Raw genomic sequence first — 15,505 nt, 5'->3', positions numbered from 1 at the left:
TGGGGAATGTATGTCACATGGGCGGTATCCTTACGAAACCCCCTTTTTCTTGTCTGTGTGTGTTTGCTCGCCACCACTGACTACTACTACCTACACTCCCCTCTGGCTCCTGTCATGTTCATTGTTGTAGACAATGTCACACACACATTTGGGGACAGAGGACAGGAGAGCAAGTGTTTAGCTTTGTATTGTGGCCAACTTCCACTCTGTGTGATCCCCTTTTGCCCAAATTTCCTTTTCGTTATTTATTTTTTTTTTTGCTGCAGTGCGTGGCTGCATTTTGCTGGCCTTGAGCCAAAAGCCAGGGGCGCACGCTGAAAGGGGTTCCGGCGTATGGCGTTTGGGGCATATTCCCTTCCTGGTGGTGCTGCATGCAGAGTCCTGCGACGGGCTAGTCTAATGCAGATTTATTGTGGATGCCACCGCTGCGGGAATAAAAATTCCATGCGGATTGAGTTATGCGTCCGTTAGCTCCATTGCGCAGTGCCTGCCCCCCAAGCTCCCAGGGAGAAACTCCACTCTGCTGCTACTGTCGTGGAGTATCACATGTCGTGGTCCCCCCCGACCTTTGGGTCGCCTTTTGTGCGAATTCCCACTGATGTCATCGCCTGCATAAATACACGTTGAAATCGTTGAAATCCTGAAATGGAATCGGCTATATATGTGTGCTTTATAAGGATAGCAAATGGATAGCATAGGATAGCGGTCACGCCCCGTTTTCCGCTGTCGGCACTTTCACTGCATTTCCTCAGTCCTCGTTTGCACCTATCCGGCCGCAAGACGTCCCGTTCCGTTACGTTACGTCCCGGCTGCTTTCCGATTACGTGACTTCACGTACTTGAATCCGGCTCTTATTTTTGTGCCAGTCTTCGAACTAGATTTTTGTGCTGGGTATTTCTGCGATTTTAAAATGCTGTAATAAATTCTCCAAGGGGTTTCACAAAAAGTTGCTTCATGTTTTCTGGACTTTTGAAAAATGACATCTTGAAAGAGATTTATAAAAAAAAAAGTTTTTATAAAAGGGAGTAAAAGAGAAATTTTTAAAACAAACATTTTAAAAGGGATATTTCTACAAAAATCCACTGGAAAGTTATGGGAGATTTCCAAATAACAATATTAAAATTTTTTCATTTCTATCATTTTCTATTACAGGGTATTTTATTGAATGCCAAAAATAGGGTCCAACTTTTTGGTTTCTTACATTTTACAACTGCGGTGACTTGGAACTTCCACTTTTTGGTTTGCATTTTATAATTGCTTGAGAAGTTTCTGCTGCTTGAGCCCGGTTATTCTTAGGGGTCTTCTGTTCAGTGTTCAGTTTTCAGTTCCGCCTGCAGACACAAAAAAAAAAGAAGATAGTTTCCCATTCAGTTTACGGGTCAAAACAAAGTTTTCATAGTCGACCCGCTTTTCTTGGGATGAGAAGGAGGTGGGAAAAGGGAGAGGTCAGTTGCGGGATAACACGATTGTAATAAATTATGAAGTTCATTCGCAGGATAAATGAGGGAAACGTGCAATTAAAGTTGGGCCACATATGAGGCTGAAGTGCCAGCCAGACAACTGATTGTTAATTGGATTGGAGGGCCACATAGAAGTTATGGCCCCAAGTAAAGGAAGTGAACTGAACTGAAGTCAAGAGAAGTGAGTGTTCTGGAAGGGAAGGGAAATTTAATTTAGAGTTTAATATAGCTTTGACTGGCTGGAAAGGATGATGAATAGTGTTCAGGGAAGAGCAATTACAGATTCGTTTTTAAATTAAAAAGTTTGTACAAATACAGATGTTGGAAATTCTAACTCAAAGCCAAAAAGAAAGTTTAAATGTTAGTTAAAATAGAGTTTAAAATAGATATCAATGAATTTATGTGCTAATTATAAAGATTTTTTGAAAGATTTCCCAACTTTTCCTTAGTGGTTCAAAGGCTATATTCAACTCTTGCCTCAACTTATGGATAAATTTCCTTTTCCAACAAACGAAACTTTCTCCTCGCCCTAATTGCATCTTGAAGTAGAAGAAGCTTTCCTGGTCTTCCTCGTTGTCTACCTAAGGCCAACATCCGTTGAGCAAACGGACAGGACAGTTAAAGGATGGGGCTTTAGGCCAGGCCAGGATATGCCAACATTACAGCATACAAACACACATGAGGGCACGAGGAGGAACTTCTATTCATACAATTTTGTATACATTACATTACCAGGCCCCATTTAGTTGGAATTGAACTAGAAAACGAGATGTTTACAATGTCTTGCTGGCTTTTTTTTTTGCATATATAAAAAAGAGAGGTAGAAAAAAACATGTCGATGTGAGCCTGATATATCTACATACACTATATATCATTGGCATTTATTTATTAACATAAAAACCCAGTGAACCATGGCCATATGTGCATCCCAAATGCCTCGCCCTCTGTGTGCCACATATCTTCCTGTCTTCTCGCATTTCATTTTGCATCAGAGATCTCGTTTTTATTTTATTTTTATTTTACTTTCGTTTTGAATAACGCGGAGCTTAAACAGCCCAACAATGAGGAGTATATATATATCTTGGCTTGATTACTTAAGCCGCCCACAAAATAGAAAATAAAAGTGACAACGGCAACAAAAACCTTTTCAATTACCAAAAAATAGTTGGGTCACCAGTCAGTCACTCTGCCTGCTAGACTGTCAAGAGAGAGAGAGTGAGTCACTATTATTTCACTATTTTATGCTAAATACAAGTTTTGTGGGTCGTAGCTACCGAAATGAGCCACAGAGGGTGTGGTGTCAACAATTACCCATTATTTAGCATATGGATTTTTAAGAGCTTTAAACACGCGATGGATTTTAAAACTCACTCTCGCCTTTCCCCCTGTACGTCTCTGTGGTTGTGGATTTTCGAACTTTTGTGCTCACTTTTTGATTGACTGCAGCGGATTATGAATACCAATGATGATCGTGATGATGACGAAGTATGTCTGTAGGATGGGCCAATGCCAAAAATACATAATAATATGCTGCAGAGAGTGTGAGAAGATAATCGCATTGGTGGAGTCAATCATTTAATTTCAATTTTAACGCTTTTTGCAAATTATGTGTGAAATGATTTCTCTTTCAGTTGTGCCATTTATCAGGGAATTGAATTGAGGAAATTATTATTTAATGGGGTTTTTGCTAGGGATTTAAAAAAAGGGGGAGCCCCAGAAATATTTTTAAAATTAAATGCAACTATTTTCATGAGTTTTTGTATATTAATTATTTAAAATAATAAATACGATATTATATTTCAGAAAATAAATATATAAATGTGAATAAAAATTTATTAAATTTTGAAATAAAATTTTTGTAACAAGCTTCTTTTGAAGCTCGAAAGACCAAACACAACCCGATTTTCAATTGAGTTAATTTAATTATATCTGTCATACTCCATCCAGTATGAAGATATAGGAGTTGCTTCTCCCTTTTTTATTTAATTTTTTGTATATATATATTTTTTTACATTAATCAATTGCCCAACAACTCGGACAGTAACAACAAAAGACTGTCATGGTAACTCAACACCAATCACCGGCGCACTGCTGCTTGTTCCATATGCAGAAAAAAAAATCAAAAAACAAAAGAAATCGGAGTATGAAAAGAACAACAGTAAAAAACCAGAAAAATATGTTGACATCCAATAAATGTCCAAACTGTTTTTCCTCCTACCAGTTGATGTGTGTGTGTTGGGTGGGCTTTCGCTCGGACATGGGACATCGGGTTGTGGATGGATGTAGTCCAGTTTTGATGGCCAGGAATCCAGAGCAGCTTTATCCTTCCTTCCTTCCTGTTTTTTTTCCTTTAACAGGAATGTGTGGGGGAAATCATTAACGGGATAGGATGATGGGAAATCTTAAATACCCTATGTTAGGGGAAGTATTTAGGAAGTTTGAACAGAATTGTATTATTCCTTTTTAATTATAGAAATTTAAAAAATATTTAAAGTAAAGAAATCTATTTAGGAACCAATATGCCCAGCCTACCAGCTTATTATAGCCTCCCTTAATTCAAACTCTTATTAACTCATATTATATTGTCTACCAAATATGGGTTAATGGTTATTTTTAAAAATTTAATATAACCAACACAAGAGGCTTCTTTAGTCCTTAAAGCCAAGAGAATATATGACCAACAACGGAACTGCTCTGGTATATAATGCACTTCCTTTCCCGTTGTTGTTGTGTATTGTTTACAAATAAATTAAAATTCTTTGATAATACAAAAAAAAAAAAAAGTAAAAAGCACAAAAAAAGCAACAACAATTGCATCATACACATGCATTGTTGTTGCTGGCATGCATGTTGCTGCTGCTGATCTATTGGGAACGTGCTGAGACATCCGCTGATGGTGGTGGCCTAGCTGCTGCTCGCCAATGTCGCCTCCGGGCGCTTAAGCATTGTTATGTCATCATTACCAGCTACCAGCAACAGTAGCAGTAGCAGCAGCAGCAACAGTAGCACCAGCAGCAGCAGCAATGTGTGCCACAGCAACAACAGCAATTTGACCGACCGACTGCAACGGCAATGCAGAAAATGGACGATGCTTTCTGCGGTTCGGGCTTTGTACTTATTTTGCCCCCTTCCCCCTGCTATACCCCTCTTCACTACCATATATCTATGGCAAACACACGCGGACATACACACACAACATGCAACGCATATTGAACGATAAAGCAAAGTAAAGCGAAGCTTGCACAGGCCACAACAACAATGCATTGGTTGCTCTTTTTATACTCTTTTTTTTATACCCTTGCAGGGTATTATAATTTCAGTCAGAAGTTTGCAACGCAATGAAGGAGACGTTTCCGACCCTATAAAGTATATATATTCTTGATCAGCATCAACAGCCGAGTCGATCTAGCCATGTCCGTCTGTCCGTCTGTCCGTCCGTCTGTCCGTTTCTACGCAAACTAGTCCCTCAGTTTTAAAGCTATCTCAATGAAACTTTGCATATAGTCTTCTACTCTCACTGCTATATATGTCGGAACGGGCCGGATCGGACGACTATATCATATAGCTGCCATACAAATGTTCGATATATTTTTAGAAAAAAAATTATAACGTTGTTGTTTTTCAACATTTTGGCACCATTTTTTAGATATGACCATTTTATATTATTTCTGAATTTTGGTAAAAATTTTATGAAAATCGGACGACTATATCATATAGCTGCCATAGGAACGATCGGGAAATTAATAGAAAAAAAATTATATTATCGTTGTTTTTCAACGTATTTTCATCTACTCCGGGATATAAGCTTATTTTATTATTCTAGAATTTTGGTATAAATTTCAAAAAAATCGGACGACTATATCATATAGCTGCCATATAAACCGATCGGTAGATGTATACAAAATGTAAAGCTGGGAATGCAAAACTGTAACTGTCAAACTGTAAACATAATAAGTATAAGTAAAATGTAATGAAATAATATCTGCAAGGGTATACAAAACTTCGGCGTGCCGAAGTTAGCTTCCTTTCTTGTTTTACTTTTATTTTCTTTTAAGAGATACCTTTGTTTTAACCATAAAGGAATTTCTTAAATTCCCCAAACTCATTAAATCATGTTAACCCATTAAATGGGTTTTTAATTATCTGATGCCCAAGTGTATCATGTGGAGCTTCTTATTAAAACTTGGAACTTTTTAAGGCATTTAATGAAAATTAAATAATTGTGAAATACTAATAAATTTTGATGACAAATTAACCTTAGATATGTATAACAAAAGCTGTTTGTTATCGAAATTATCGGTTTTCTGATATTTTTAAATAGCTTACAAATTAATGTAATATTTCATATTGTTTCGATTGAGGTTTGGCTTCTGAAGAGTTATATATATATTCCCTAGAAAAATCTGTCGATATTATAGAAAACAAAAGTGAGCTTTTATCGAAAATATCGATATGCATTTTTAAAGAAATATTTAAGAAGACGAACCCCTCTTTCTAATGTTCAAATTGGGGTTTTATATTGAAATGACAATCATAGCTAAGCCAAAAATGTTATTTTTATCAATTTAGAAAACTCTTCTATGTTATCAATCACCTTACCAGCTAGGGTATTCCACAATTCGTATCTTTTCCATTTGGCTTAGATTAAGTCTTGCTGCCGTTGCTCGTTGCAATAGACCTACATGCATCGGTGCGTCCGTCTCAGTGATTCTGCTGCTGCTCATTCGCTTTGGTCATTAAACGGCCTTGTGCCACTATCAACTATCCACTGCTATTTTCTATATACTATATAGTAGTACATGCCAACCCAATGGTCACCTCTGTTGTGCGTGTGTGACAGTCGTCGTCGTGGGTATTGTTGTCGCTTTGCTGGCATTCCGCAGTGATTGCAGCTTATTTTCAGTGGGTGAAGAAGAAGAAGAAGAAGGGAACTACTAATAACCACCCCATATTCTCATGCCAATTTCCATTTCCATATTCCCATTTAAACTTTTTCAATGGGCGCCACAGCTGTTGGCGATTAGAGAGAAGCTCTCGCTAAAATGCCCATAAATATTCTATAATGCCAATAGAACTTGCATGCAATTACGTTTACAATATGGTTATTGGGTGGTTACAGCAACTCACACGCTATGGACACGAGTTTATCAACCTTTCTCTCTTGGCGCTAACTCATCGAACTTGGTTATCAGTTGTTGTTTTGTTGGCCAATCGATCGATCCATCGATTAGGCTAGAACTCCGAAGCAACAAACACACACACACAAAACAAAAAGAGTCATCGTCCATTTGGTTTGGCGGATTTATGGATATGCCCTGGCCTGTCCTGCTGCTGCGTATGTTTGTTCATTATGATTACTTTTGCATAACAGAAGCGCGCCATGTTATTCCTTTCAGCTGCCAATAATTAAATTGATGTATTAGTCCAAGGGGGATGGAGTTGGAAAATCGGAGTTCAACAGGAGAAAGATCCCTACATTGTTGGTTTTTTGTTAAATTTAATTATGTTAGTAAAGCGAGCTCTATTATCTTGTGCCTTAAAACAAAATAAGTTTGCTAAATATTTATAAAAATTTTGCATTTTATTTATCTTGTATTTTTGATGCTTATCTTTACTTTTAATTCCCATATTTAAGCCACGAGTTAGTTTTCCCTCTGAAACCTCAAAACTTTTCCCCCTTTGTCTTTTGATAAACTCCATTCTCGGCCACAGACAAATCTCTGGCAGTTGATGGCCGTTATTCGCTTAAGGCCACAAAAGAAACAACAAATTCAAATCGAAATCAAGCCACAAAAATATCCACAGAGCAGAGGCAGACCACCAGACCCTGCTCTGTCTTGTGTTTTAATTGATAAAAGCTCTTGAGAGCGAGGTCAGAGGTTTTCACACGAAGCCCAGGCAACATGAAATCGGAGATGGATATGCCGCTCTGTGCGGGAGGGAGTTTTTCCCTCGAGCTCAGTCTGCATCTCATTCCATTCCACCCGCTTCAGCGGAATTTCCCTGAAACCAACTTTTGGCCAGCTGGCGTGGAGAATTTTTCAGCTTCAGCTTCAACTGCAGCTGCATCCCGAGCTCCAATTGCCACTGGCAATGGTGTGGAGTTTGATGATGAACTTTATCTGTGGCTTGCTGACTGACTGACTGACTGCACTCACTAACGTTATGTTATGTTAACTCCTGCTAACGCTGATCTATAACCCTAACTTACTCTCTACTTTTTATCTTTGCAGACACATACCGAAGGCCAAGGCAACGGCCATTGCCGATACGCCCGAACTGAAGCGCATCGCGGAGAACACGAAAATCCAATCGAACGTTAAATACCATGCGGACTTTGAGAAGGCCAAAGGCAAATTTACACAGGTCAGTGGAAAAATGTAGAGGTATACCTTTTACAGAGAGTTAAAATAAGTAATTTAAATATAAAATCATTTTTTAATAAGGCAAATAATAAGTACTAAAGAAAGAAATCAAGCCCAGTTTCAAGTTTTGCATAAAAAAAATCAAAGAATTTATAGCTCAACTTCCCTTTCCCTAAAAGTTGAAATTACATTTCTTTTTGTACGATTTTTCTCTCTGTGTAAAAGGCACTCCCTCCCTCTACCACTCAGAATATGGGTTACTAATTGCATTATGCATTCCCCTTTCGACAGGTGGCCGATGACCCGGAAACACTGCGGATCAAGCAGAACACGAAGCACATATCGAATGTGGCATATCATGGCGATCTGGAGAAGAAGGCGGCCATGGAGAAGCAGCGAGGATCTGCCGAGGTGTCCGACAGCAGCAGTGAGTATGCCCATTCCCCTGGTCTATACCCTTCAGGCATTTCTCCATTTGTCTATGAAACCCTTTTGTAATTACTATATATACATTCATATATGTATATTATTTCTGTCCATTTTCCCCCCCATTCACTATTGTGGTAGCCATTATAGCTTCATTGTTTGTGACCGCTCGTTCGCTTAATAATGGTTAGTTGGTTGGGTTTACTGTTTGAATCAATTTATTCGAATTTCATTGACTTTTAATGTGTTCATAATTGTCTATTGACGTCATTCATGCATGCATTCAAATAAATAACAAAACTAGTTTACAGTGGACACAAGTAGTTGAAGCTTGTTTTTTGTTAAAATTTAAATTTTAAATTCTTTTAATGAATGTCATAATTAAACTATATTATTTATATATTTTTCTATACAGAAAATAAATGATTAAACAAGAATTAAGTAACGAAAACTATCTGTAAACTTCATTTAAAACAAAATATTTAATGAATAATTTGGATTAAAATGATTGAAATGAAATTAAACTTATTTATCCTTACTTTTCTATAATATATAAGCTTTTATCTATAAGTTTCAACCACTGTATCTCTCTCTATATATTAAGGCATGTCTGTGTTTGCATTTCTGCACTATTTATCCACAATATACACGTACATATACTATATCTATATCCATCATATCCGTCACATCTGTCACATATTGTCATTAATATTGATTATAATGCCGTTCTTTTTTTATGGTTTCGTTTTCTTTTTTTTTATATGTATTTATTTTGTTGCGGAATCTTTGTTTATCACATTTGTGTGTTGGCATAATTTACCCCACACTCCACCAATCATCAATTGCAACCTACAAAAAACAACAACAAACAATACAAATAAATGCAACATAATTTTGTGTGCTTAACCGTTAACCCAACGACACACACACCAATCACACAAACATACACACAACACGCATATTACACACTAACAACAACAAAAAACTGTGGAAAAAATGTTGTGACTAAAAATGGAATTAAAATCGAACTAAAATCGATAATAATCGAACAATTAATATTGAAAAATAATCAATAAAATCGATAGATGAATCGGAATATTTCTCTGAGCAATTGGCAGCTGAACAATTATCGCAATATGCACCCACAGCCTCACCCATACCGCCAGCAGTGTCAACACTACACCAGCAACAGCAGCAGCTGCAACATCAGCAATATCAGCAGCAACTGCAGCAGCAGCAACACCAACAGCAGCAGCAGCAACAACACCAACACTATCTGCAACAGCAGCAACAGACCCTGCCACCGCCACCCATACAACACCAGCAATACAACACAGCGGCCATAACGCCCACATACCAACAGCTACAACAGCAACAACAGCAACAACAACAACAACACCACCAGCAACAGCAACAGCGAGCCCAGCAGCAACTGCACGATCCCTATGCCCATTACCAGCAACCGCAGGCCTTGCGCCTGCAGCAGCAGCTACAGCAGCAGCAGCAACAGCAGCAGTTGCTGCAACAGCAAGCCATTAAACAAGCCTCCCATCTGTATCCCACAGCAACATCCCAGCAGCAGCATCAACAGCCACAACAGCTGCAGAATGCGCAGCAGCATCACCAGCAGGCACAACAACAACAGCAGCAGCACCACCAGCAACCACAACTGCAGAATGTGCAGCAACATCAGCAGAATTCGCAGCAACATCCGCAGAATTCACAACAGCAGCAGGCTCTTAATAGCTACAATGAGATGCGCTCAGCCATACTCCAGAATTCGCATCATCCCAGCGGCAACTCTGCCGATCAGTATGATCATCAGCCCCAACAGCCGCAGCAGCAGCACAACAGCAACCCCACAATGGTGGCTGCTCCACAACAGCAACATAGCCTGCTGAACAACAATCAGAGCAATGGCAACATTGGCGGCGTTAGCAGCAATCACAGCTTGAACAATAATAATGGGCATAGTCAGCAACCGACAACGACGATCAACAATAGCCAACAAATGCTGCCGCCACAAATGAGACGCTCGGCGGCCAGTGTGACTGGAGGAGCAGCATCAGCTGGATCAGGAGTTCAGCAGCTGTATGCCTCACCCAATTATGCCTCGATTTCACCATCAGAGAATGCCATAAATGCCAAGAATGCCAGCAATGGCCATGTGCCCACCATGGTGGCCAGCGGTGGTAATATAGGAAAGATAGCCGACTATGATCCGTTGACGGATGGGCCAAGGGTGGTGCCCCAGTCTGGCAGATCCAGCACTACATTGGTGTACAGCTCAGCAGGTGGTGGTAAGTACCAAGTAGTTGATGTAGGCCAGGCCAGCTAGCTTAGCTTAGCTCGATGTAAAGCCATCAGCAGTCATCTTGTCCTTGTCCCCACATGACTACAGTCAAGTTGAGTTTGTCCTTGGAACTCCTGAGTAACTTAAGTATCCTTCCAAACAGGCAACAGTGTGTATCCCAAAAAGATTGGCTCCATTTCTGACATTGATCCAGCCAATGGCATCTATGGCTCGCTGAGCAGTGCCGAGCAGGCTCTACAGCACCAACAGAAGCAACAGCAGTACTACCAGCAGGTGCAGATGATGCAGCAGCAAGAGCATCCCCCACAGCAACAGCAGCAGCAGCAGCAGTTGCGCCAGCAGCCATCCTATGTCTCCCTGCAGGATAAACAGTCGCGCCAGAGCAGTGCCTTGGTGAGAAGCGTTTATATATGTGTTTATTATTATAATTTATTTATTATTTTTAATTATTTGTATTATTATTTATTGAATTCCCCTTTCACAGCGTGTCTATCGAGCCATCTACGACTACGAGGCGCAGGACGTCGACGAAGTCAGCTTCTGTGAGGGCGATGTCATCTTTGAAGTGGAATCCATTGACTCTGGCTGGATGACCGGTCGTGTGGAGCGAACCGGCAAGACCGGCATGCTGCCTGCCAACTATGTGGAGCAGGCGGTTATATAATAGGGAATGTTCTACTACTGCTGCTGTCGCCAGCCAGCAGTGGTGATCCTTGTCTGCCTGCTCTATATCCTGCTCGTGCTGGTCTTCTTTGTCAATGTCTTTCTTGCGGATCGAAATATGCATGCGAATCTAATGATGAGAAGCGGGGGACATGGCATTCATGGCGGAGGAGGAGGAGTAGGAGGACTAGGACCAATTCCACCCGCTGGCATGCATCCATCGGGTCACCATAATCCCTACGATATGCATGGCTACAATCACTATAGCAACTATCATCCGCAAGTGGACACCAAGCAGAGGCAGCAACAGCAGCAGCAGCAGCAGGAGATGAACAGGAAGACGCCCAATCAGCAGCAGCCCGAGCAGGATATTTACTACTACTTTAACCATGTATTCAGGCGGCGACGGCGAAGGTCGCTTACTCCCTCTTCCAAGCCCAGCACCTTGACCCAAAACCTAAACATTTAGTGCATTAATTTATACTTACATTCACATACATAGATATATATAAATACTATATATAGCCAGCGGATTTTGTAAAGAATTGAAAGATGAGAAATTCATTTGTAAAATTAATAGCAAGAACCAACAATCCGATATACATAAATAACTAAATAAACTAAAAGCCGCAACAACAGTTATGATGTGTGTTTTAGCTAGAAATCGGCCGATATATAATATACCTTATATTATAATGAAGCAGCGACCAGAGCCAAGTTTGCATTTATCTACGAATCAAATTTATACAGAATATTTATTGAACGATATACAAGAGATCGTACGCTATATAGCTAACCAATCATAAATATACACAAATGTAGCTAAAAAAAATTGCTTCAGCAAAAAAATAACAGTGTTCTAATTTAATTAGAAGTTCTCAACAAGTAAAATTACTTGGATTTTCCCCTCCTCGTTTATTTTTTTCTTAAGCTTTTCAAAAGCTTGGACTCATTTCGAGTCTTTATCCCTACAATTTTGTCAATTTAAATGTATAATCCTAGCAGCAGGCATTGAAAATATATATATTGTTCTTTGTTTTGTAAGGAGAAATTCGTGTTTTAATATATACATATATTTTTTGTTAAGAGGATTATATAAAAATATTGTTTGTTTCTAGTGTTAAATGAGAGCAGGAAGGGCGAGAGAAAGAGTATTGTTTCGTTTCACAAAATAAATCCTTGAAAGTGCCTTTAATTTGCTAAAACCAAGTGTTTTTTAGATGAAAACCAATTTACCTAGGCTTATCAATAAATAATGCATCAATAACAAACATATATATACAACTACTATAACTTTATACAATTAATTATGCAAAAATAAAGCGCTGAACGAATTTCAAATGCAAAAGTAACGAAACAATTTACACACACAGCAACTAAAATAATTAATAATGTGATGATTGAAATGGCGGAATGTTTTTCTATGGCGCAAGTCAAGCTATATAATGTATTATTAACACACACACCCATTTAATTAATAACTATATAGGCATAATGCAATTTAAACTGCTTTGAGGAGGAAGAGCAACTTACATGTATTGAAATCTAATCTTATCCTGAAACTGAAACTGAAGCAGCGCCAAAGGCTTCTTGTTTTGTGAACGTGTTACAAATAAAAAAAAATAAAACATTTATGAAAAACCCAAGGTGGATTTTTTTATTTTTATTTAGCTTGGAAATAACTTTAAAAATTAATTAGAAAACTAATCACAAACTCAGTGACTCTGGGCTGACTCTTCTTCTGTGGAGGTGGCACTGGTAATGGTGCCTTTGCCCTCGCGAGTCCCGAGAATGGTGTCCAGGATAATGGTCTTGGAGTTGTTAATGGTCTCCTCAAAGAACTTGGCATCGGAGCGTTTTTCTTCGGTGATGTAATCCAGCTTCTCGGTTAGCATGGTGATCTTCTCCTGGGCCAATTCCAATCTTAAAAATTATAAAATAAATTTTATTATAAATTAATAAAGGAAGGTGTGTTGAATCTTTATACTCACTGATTCTTTAACTCCTCCACTTTAGGCTCAACCTGACCTGAATTCAGATTGGTAATCGATTGGTATTGCGATTGATTTTCAAAGCTAAAGGAGCCAATTGATCCGCTAAGAGAAGTGCGACTCAGCGAACTGGCATATTCGGCCATTCGCTGAGTGCGTTTCTTCTTGTCGGACTGAACATCAAGCTCCTTCTCCAGCTCCCGAATTCTGGCCTCCAAACGACTAATGCGGGTCTTGTGTTTGGCTATCTGTTCCTGAGTTCCCTCAACCCTGGCACGCTCCGTCTCCAAGCGTTCATTGAGACTCTTGTTAAGCAGCAGTAGCTGGTTCTTTTCCACCTCCAAGGCATCCAGAATGCCCACATATTCCTCCTGGAAAGGAATTAAAATTATAAAGATTTTCTAGATCCAAAATTAACCTCACCTTTCGAAACTCCCGGCAGGAGAAAAGGAATCCCCCTGTGACTGCTCGCAAATCCATCTCCAGCTTCTTGGCCATCTCCTGCAGGCCTGCAATATCCACCTCCTTTTGCTTGACTACCGTCTGCAGCTCCAGATGCATGCTGCTGAGCTCCTCCATTTGCCGACGAACAGTGTCCCGCTCCTCGGTCACTCGGATCAGCTCGGCACGCGTGTCATCCATTCGGCTCTCGTACTGCTGACGCTGCTTGGAGAGCTTGTCGTTCATGGTGTCAATGTTGACACCATTGTAGTCAGTCTGCTCCTCGAGTTCGCTGGAGCGAATCTTGTACTTGATGAGATCCTCGTTGAGGGTCTTGTTGCGCACCTTTAGGGCCAAGATCTTGCTGCGCTGATCCTCCAACTGGGCCTGCAGATTTACAATCTCCTTTTCCAAGGCCTCAACTTTAGCGCGGTGGAGGATCTCGCTCTTGCGCACGCCTGGAGTGAAACGATCGAAGGGTGCAGTGGTGCCAGCGCCATCACCGCCACCCAGGCTGGCGTGACAGGATCGAGGACTGCTATGCACCTTGTCCAGATCAGAGCCCATCGGCACTGGGACATAGTCTGTCCCACCGCCAGCCAGAGAACGATCCTCGCTGGAGTCAAGACGGGCCTTTAGCTCCTGAACTTTTTGAGTGAGCGTGAGGATCTGCTGGGCGCGACCACGCCAGTTGGCCTGATTCAGATTGTTGGCCAGAATGTTGACATTGATGGTATCGCCGCCAATCTCGTGCTGCAAGCACTTTTGAGCTAGCTTGAGTTGGTTTTGTAGCTCTGTGTTCTTGTTCCTGGTCTCGAACAGCTTCTGCTGCATGCTGTTCACCTTGGCCTGCAGCTCGTCGGCAGAGGTGCCTTTCTTCATCAAATCCTGATTGGCCTGCAGCATGTCCTTGTGGGAGCGCACATCTCGCTCCAGCTTCTCGATTTGAGCCTCCTTCTTGCCCAGCCGAGCCTTTGTCTGCTCGAGTTCGGCCCGCATTGTACGGTTCTTCTTGCTCAGCTCCAGGATCTTGGTGCTGGCTATCGAGGAGTTGCAGCGCAACTCATCTATGGGCACCGAGTTCAGGACATCGTTGAGTGAATCCACGGACTTTTTGAGGTCCGAGATTTCCTGATTCTTGTCTTGAATGGTCTGGGCCAGTGTGTTTTTCTCCTCCTCGCATTCGGTCAGCTTCTTGCGCAACTTCTTGGACTCTGGTTTTGGTGGCTTTGGCTTGCCGGCCACCACATGAGCGGCCACGGTGGTGTTGGTGGCGCTTAGATTGGCATCATGGTTATGACGACGCCGAGCGGAACGCAGCATCTTCGTAGCAGCCACCTTGCGCACCGGCTCGTGCTCCATATCCTCCTGCTTGGGGACAACAAACTCATCCTGCAGAATATCCATCGGGAAAGGTTTTATTTGAAATTAAAATAAAAAAAAGTATATATACACAATTGAATCGAAACAATTTCGGTGGCTGAGCGCAAATAATTTGTACGTGTTTCTGTATTTTACGAATTAATTAAAATTTAGGCTGTCCACAGTCGTTTTCCTGGGCTTTGTTAAAACCCGAAAAAAAAAGTCAAACACAGTCAAGCCTTATTTTTATTTTGGCCTACTCAGTTTTTAAAATTAAAATTATATACAGTGCTAAAAAAAGAATATTTGCAAGCGCGCCAACAATTTAAATGAAAGTGTTCTAAAAAATCGATAGCTTAAAGAGTTATAAAAATCGAATACTCGATTAACTAACGCCGGAAAATAAAATAAAACGAAAAGTTGGCCTCGATAAAAAGAATTTAACAAATTAAATAATTTATTATAAGCTACGTAAAAGACCGA

General features: G+C 40.3%; 3 protein-coding genes across 5 annotated transcripts in view; 2 read left to right on the top strand and 1 right to left on the bottom strand.

Moving 5' to 3' along the window:
- Nucleotides 1–11,229, top strand: part of Lasp (LIM and SH3 domain protein Lasp) — a 29,091-nt gene extending 17,862 nt beyond the window's left edge. Inside the window, exons 3-7 of one of the 3 annotated variants that reach the window (XM_017174271.3) lie at nt 7,694–7,826; nt 8,117–8,252; nt 9,337–10,551; nt 10,708–10,958; nt 11,050–11,229. In XM_017174271.3, the coding sequence (XP_017029760.1) occupies nt 7,694–7,826; nt 8,117–8,252; nt 9,337–10,551; nt 10,708–10,958; nt 11,050–11,229 (1,915 nt within the window). The remainder of the gene's footprint in view (nt 1–7,693; nt 7,827–8,116; nt 8,253–9,336; nt 10,552–10,707; nt 10,959–11,049) is intronic. The other 2 variants (XM_017174272.3, XM_017174273.3) reach the window with 2 other exon arrangements.
- A 6-nt stretch (nt 11,230–11,235) lies between these two features.
- LOC108079798 (uncharacterized) lies at nt 11,236–11,866 on the top strand. Its single transcript, XM_017174277.3, has one exon. The coding sequence runs from the start codon at nt 11,236–11,238 to the stop codon at nt 11,695–11,697; it is 462 nt and encodes a 153-aa protein (XP_017029766.1). The 3' UTR covers nt 11,698–11,866.
- A 992-nt stretch (nt 11,867–12,858) lies between these two features.
- Nucleotides 12,859–15,248, bottom strand: LOC108079796 (coiled-coil domain-containing protein 13). Its single transcript, XM_017174275.3, has 3 exons — nt 13,643–15,248; nt 13,220–13,590; nt 12,859–13,151 (listed from the first exon to the last, which is right to left on the bottom strand). The coding sequence occupies exons 1-3, from the start codon at nt 15,065–15,067 to the stop codon at nt 12,944–12,946; spliced, it is 2,004 nt and encodes a 667-aa protein (XP_017029764.1). The 5' UTR covers nt 15,068–15,248; the 3' UTR covers nt 12,859–12,943.
- Nucleotides 15,249–15,505: the final 257 nt, after the last annotated feature.

This window comes from Drosophila kikkawai, chromosome 3L, assembly GCF_030179895.1.
Source record: "Drosophila kikkawai strain 14028-0561.14 chromosome 3L, DkikHiC1v2, whole genome shotgun sequence".
Taxonomy (NCBI): Eukaryota; Metazoa; Arthropoda; class Insecta; order Diptera; family Drosophilidae; genus Drosophila; species Drosophila kikkawai.
The sequence above is the reverse complement of the archived record's forward strand: the minus strand, read 5'-3'. Positions and strand labels throughout refer to the sequence as shown.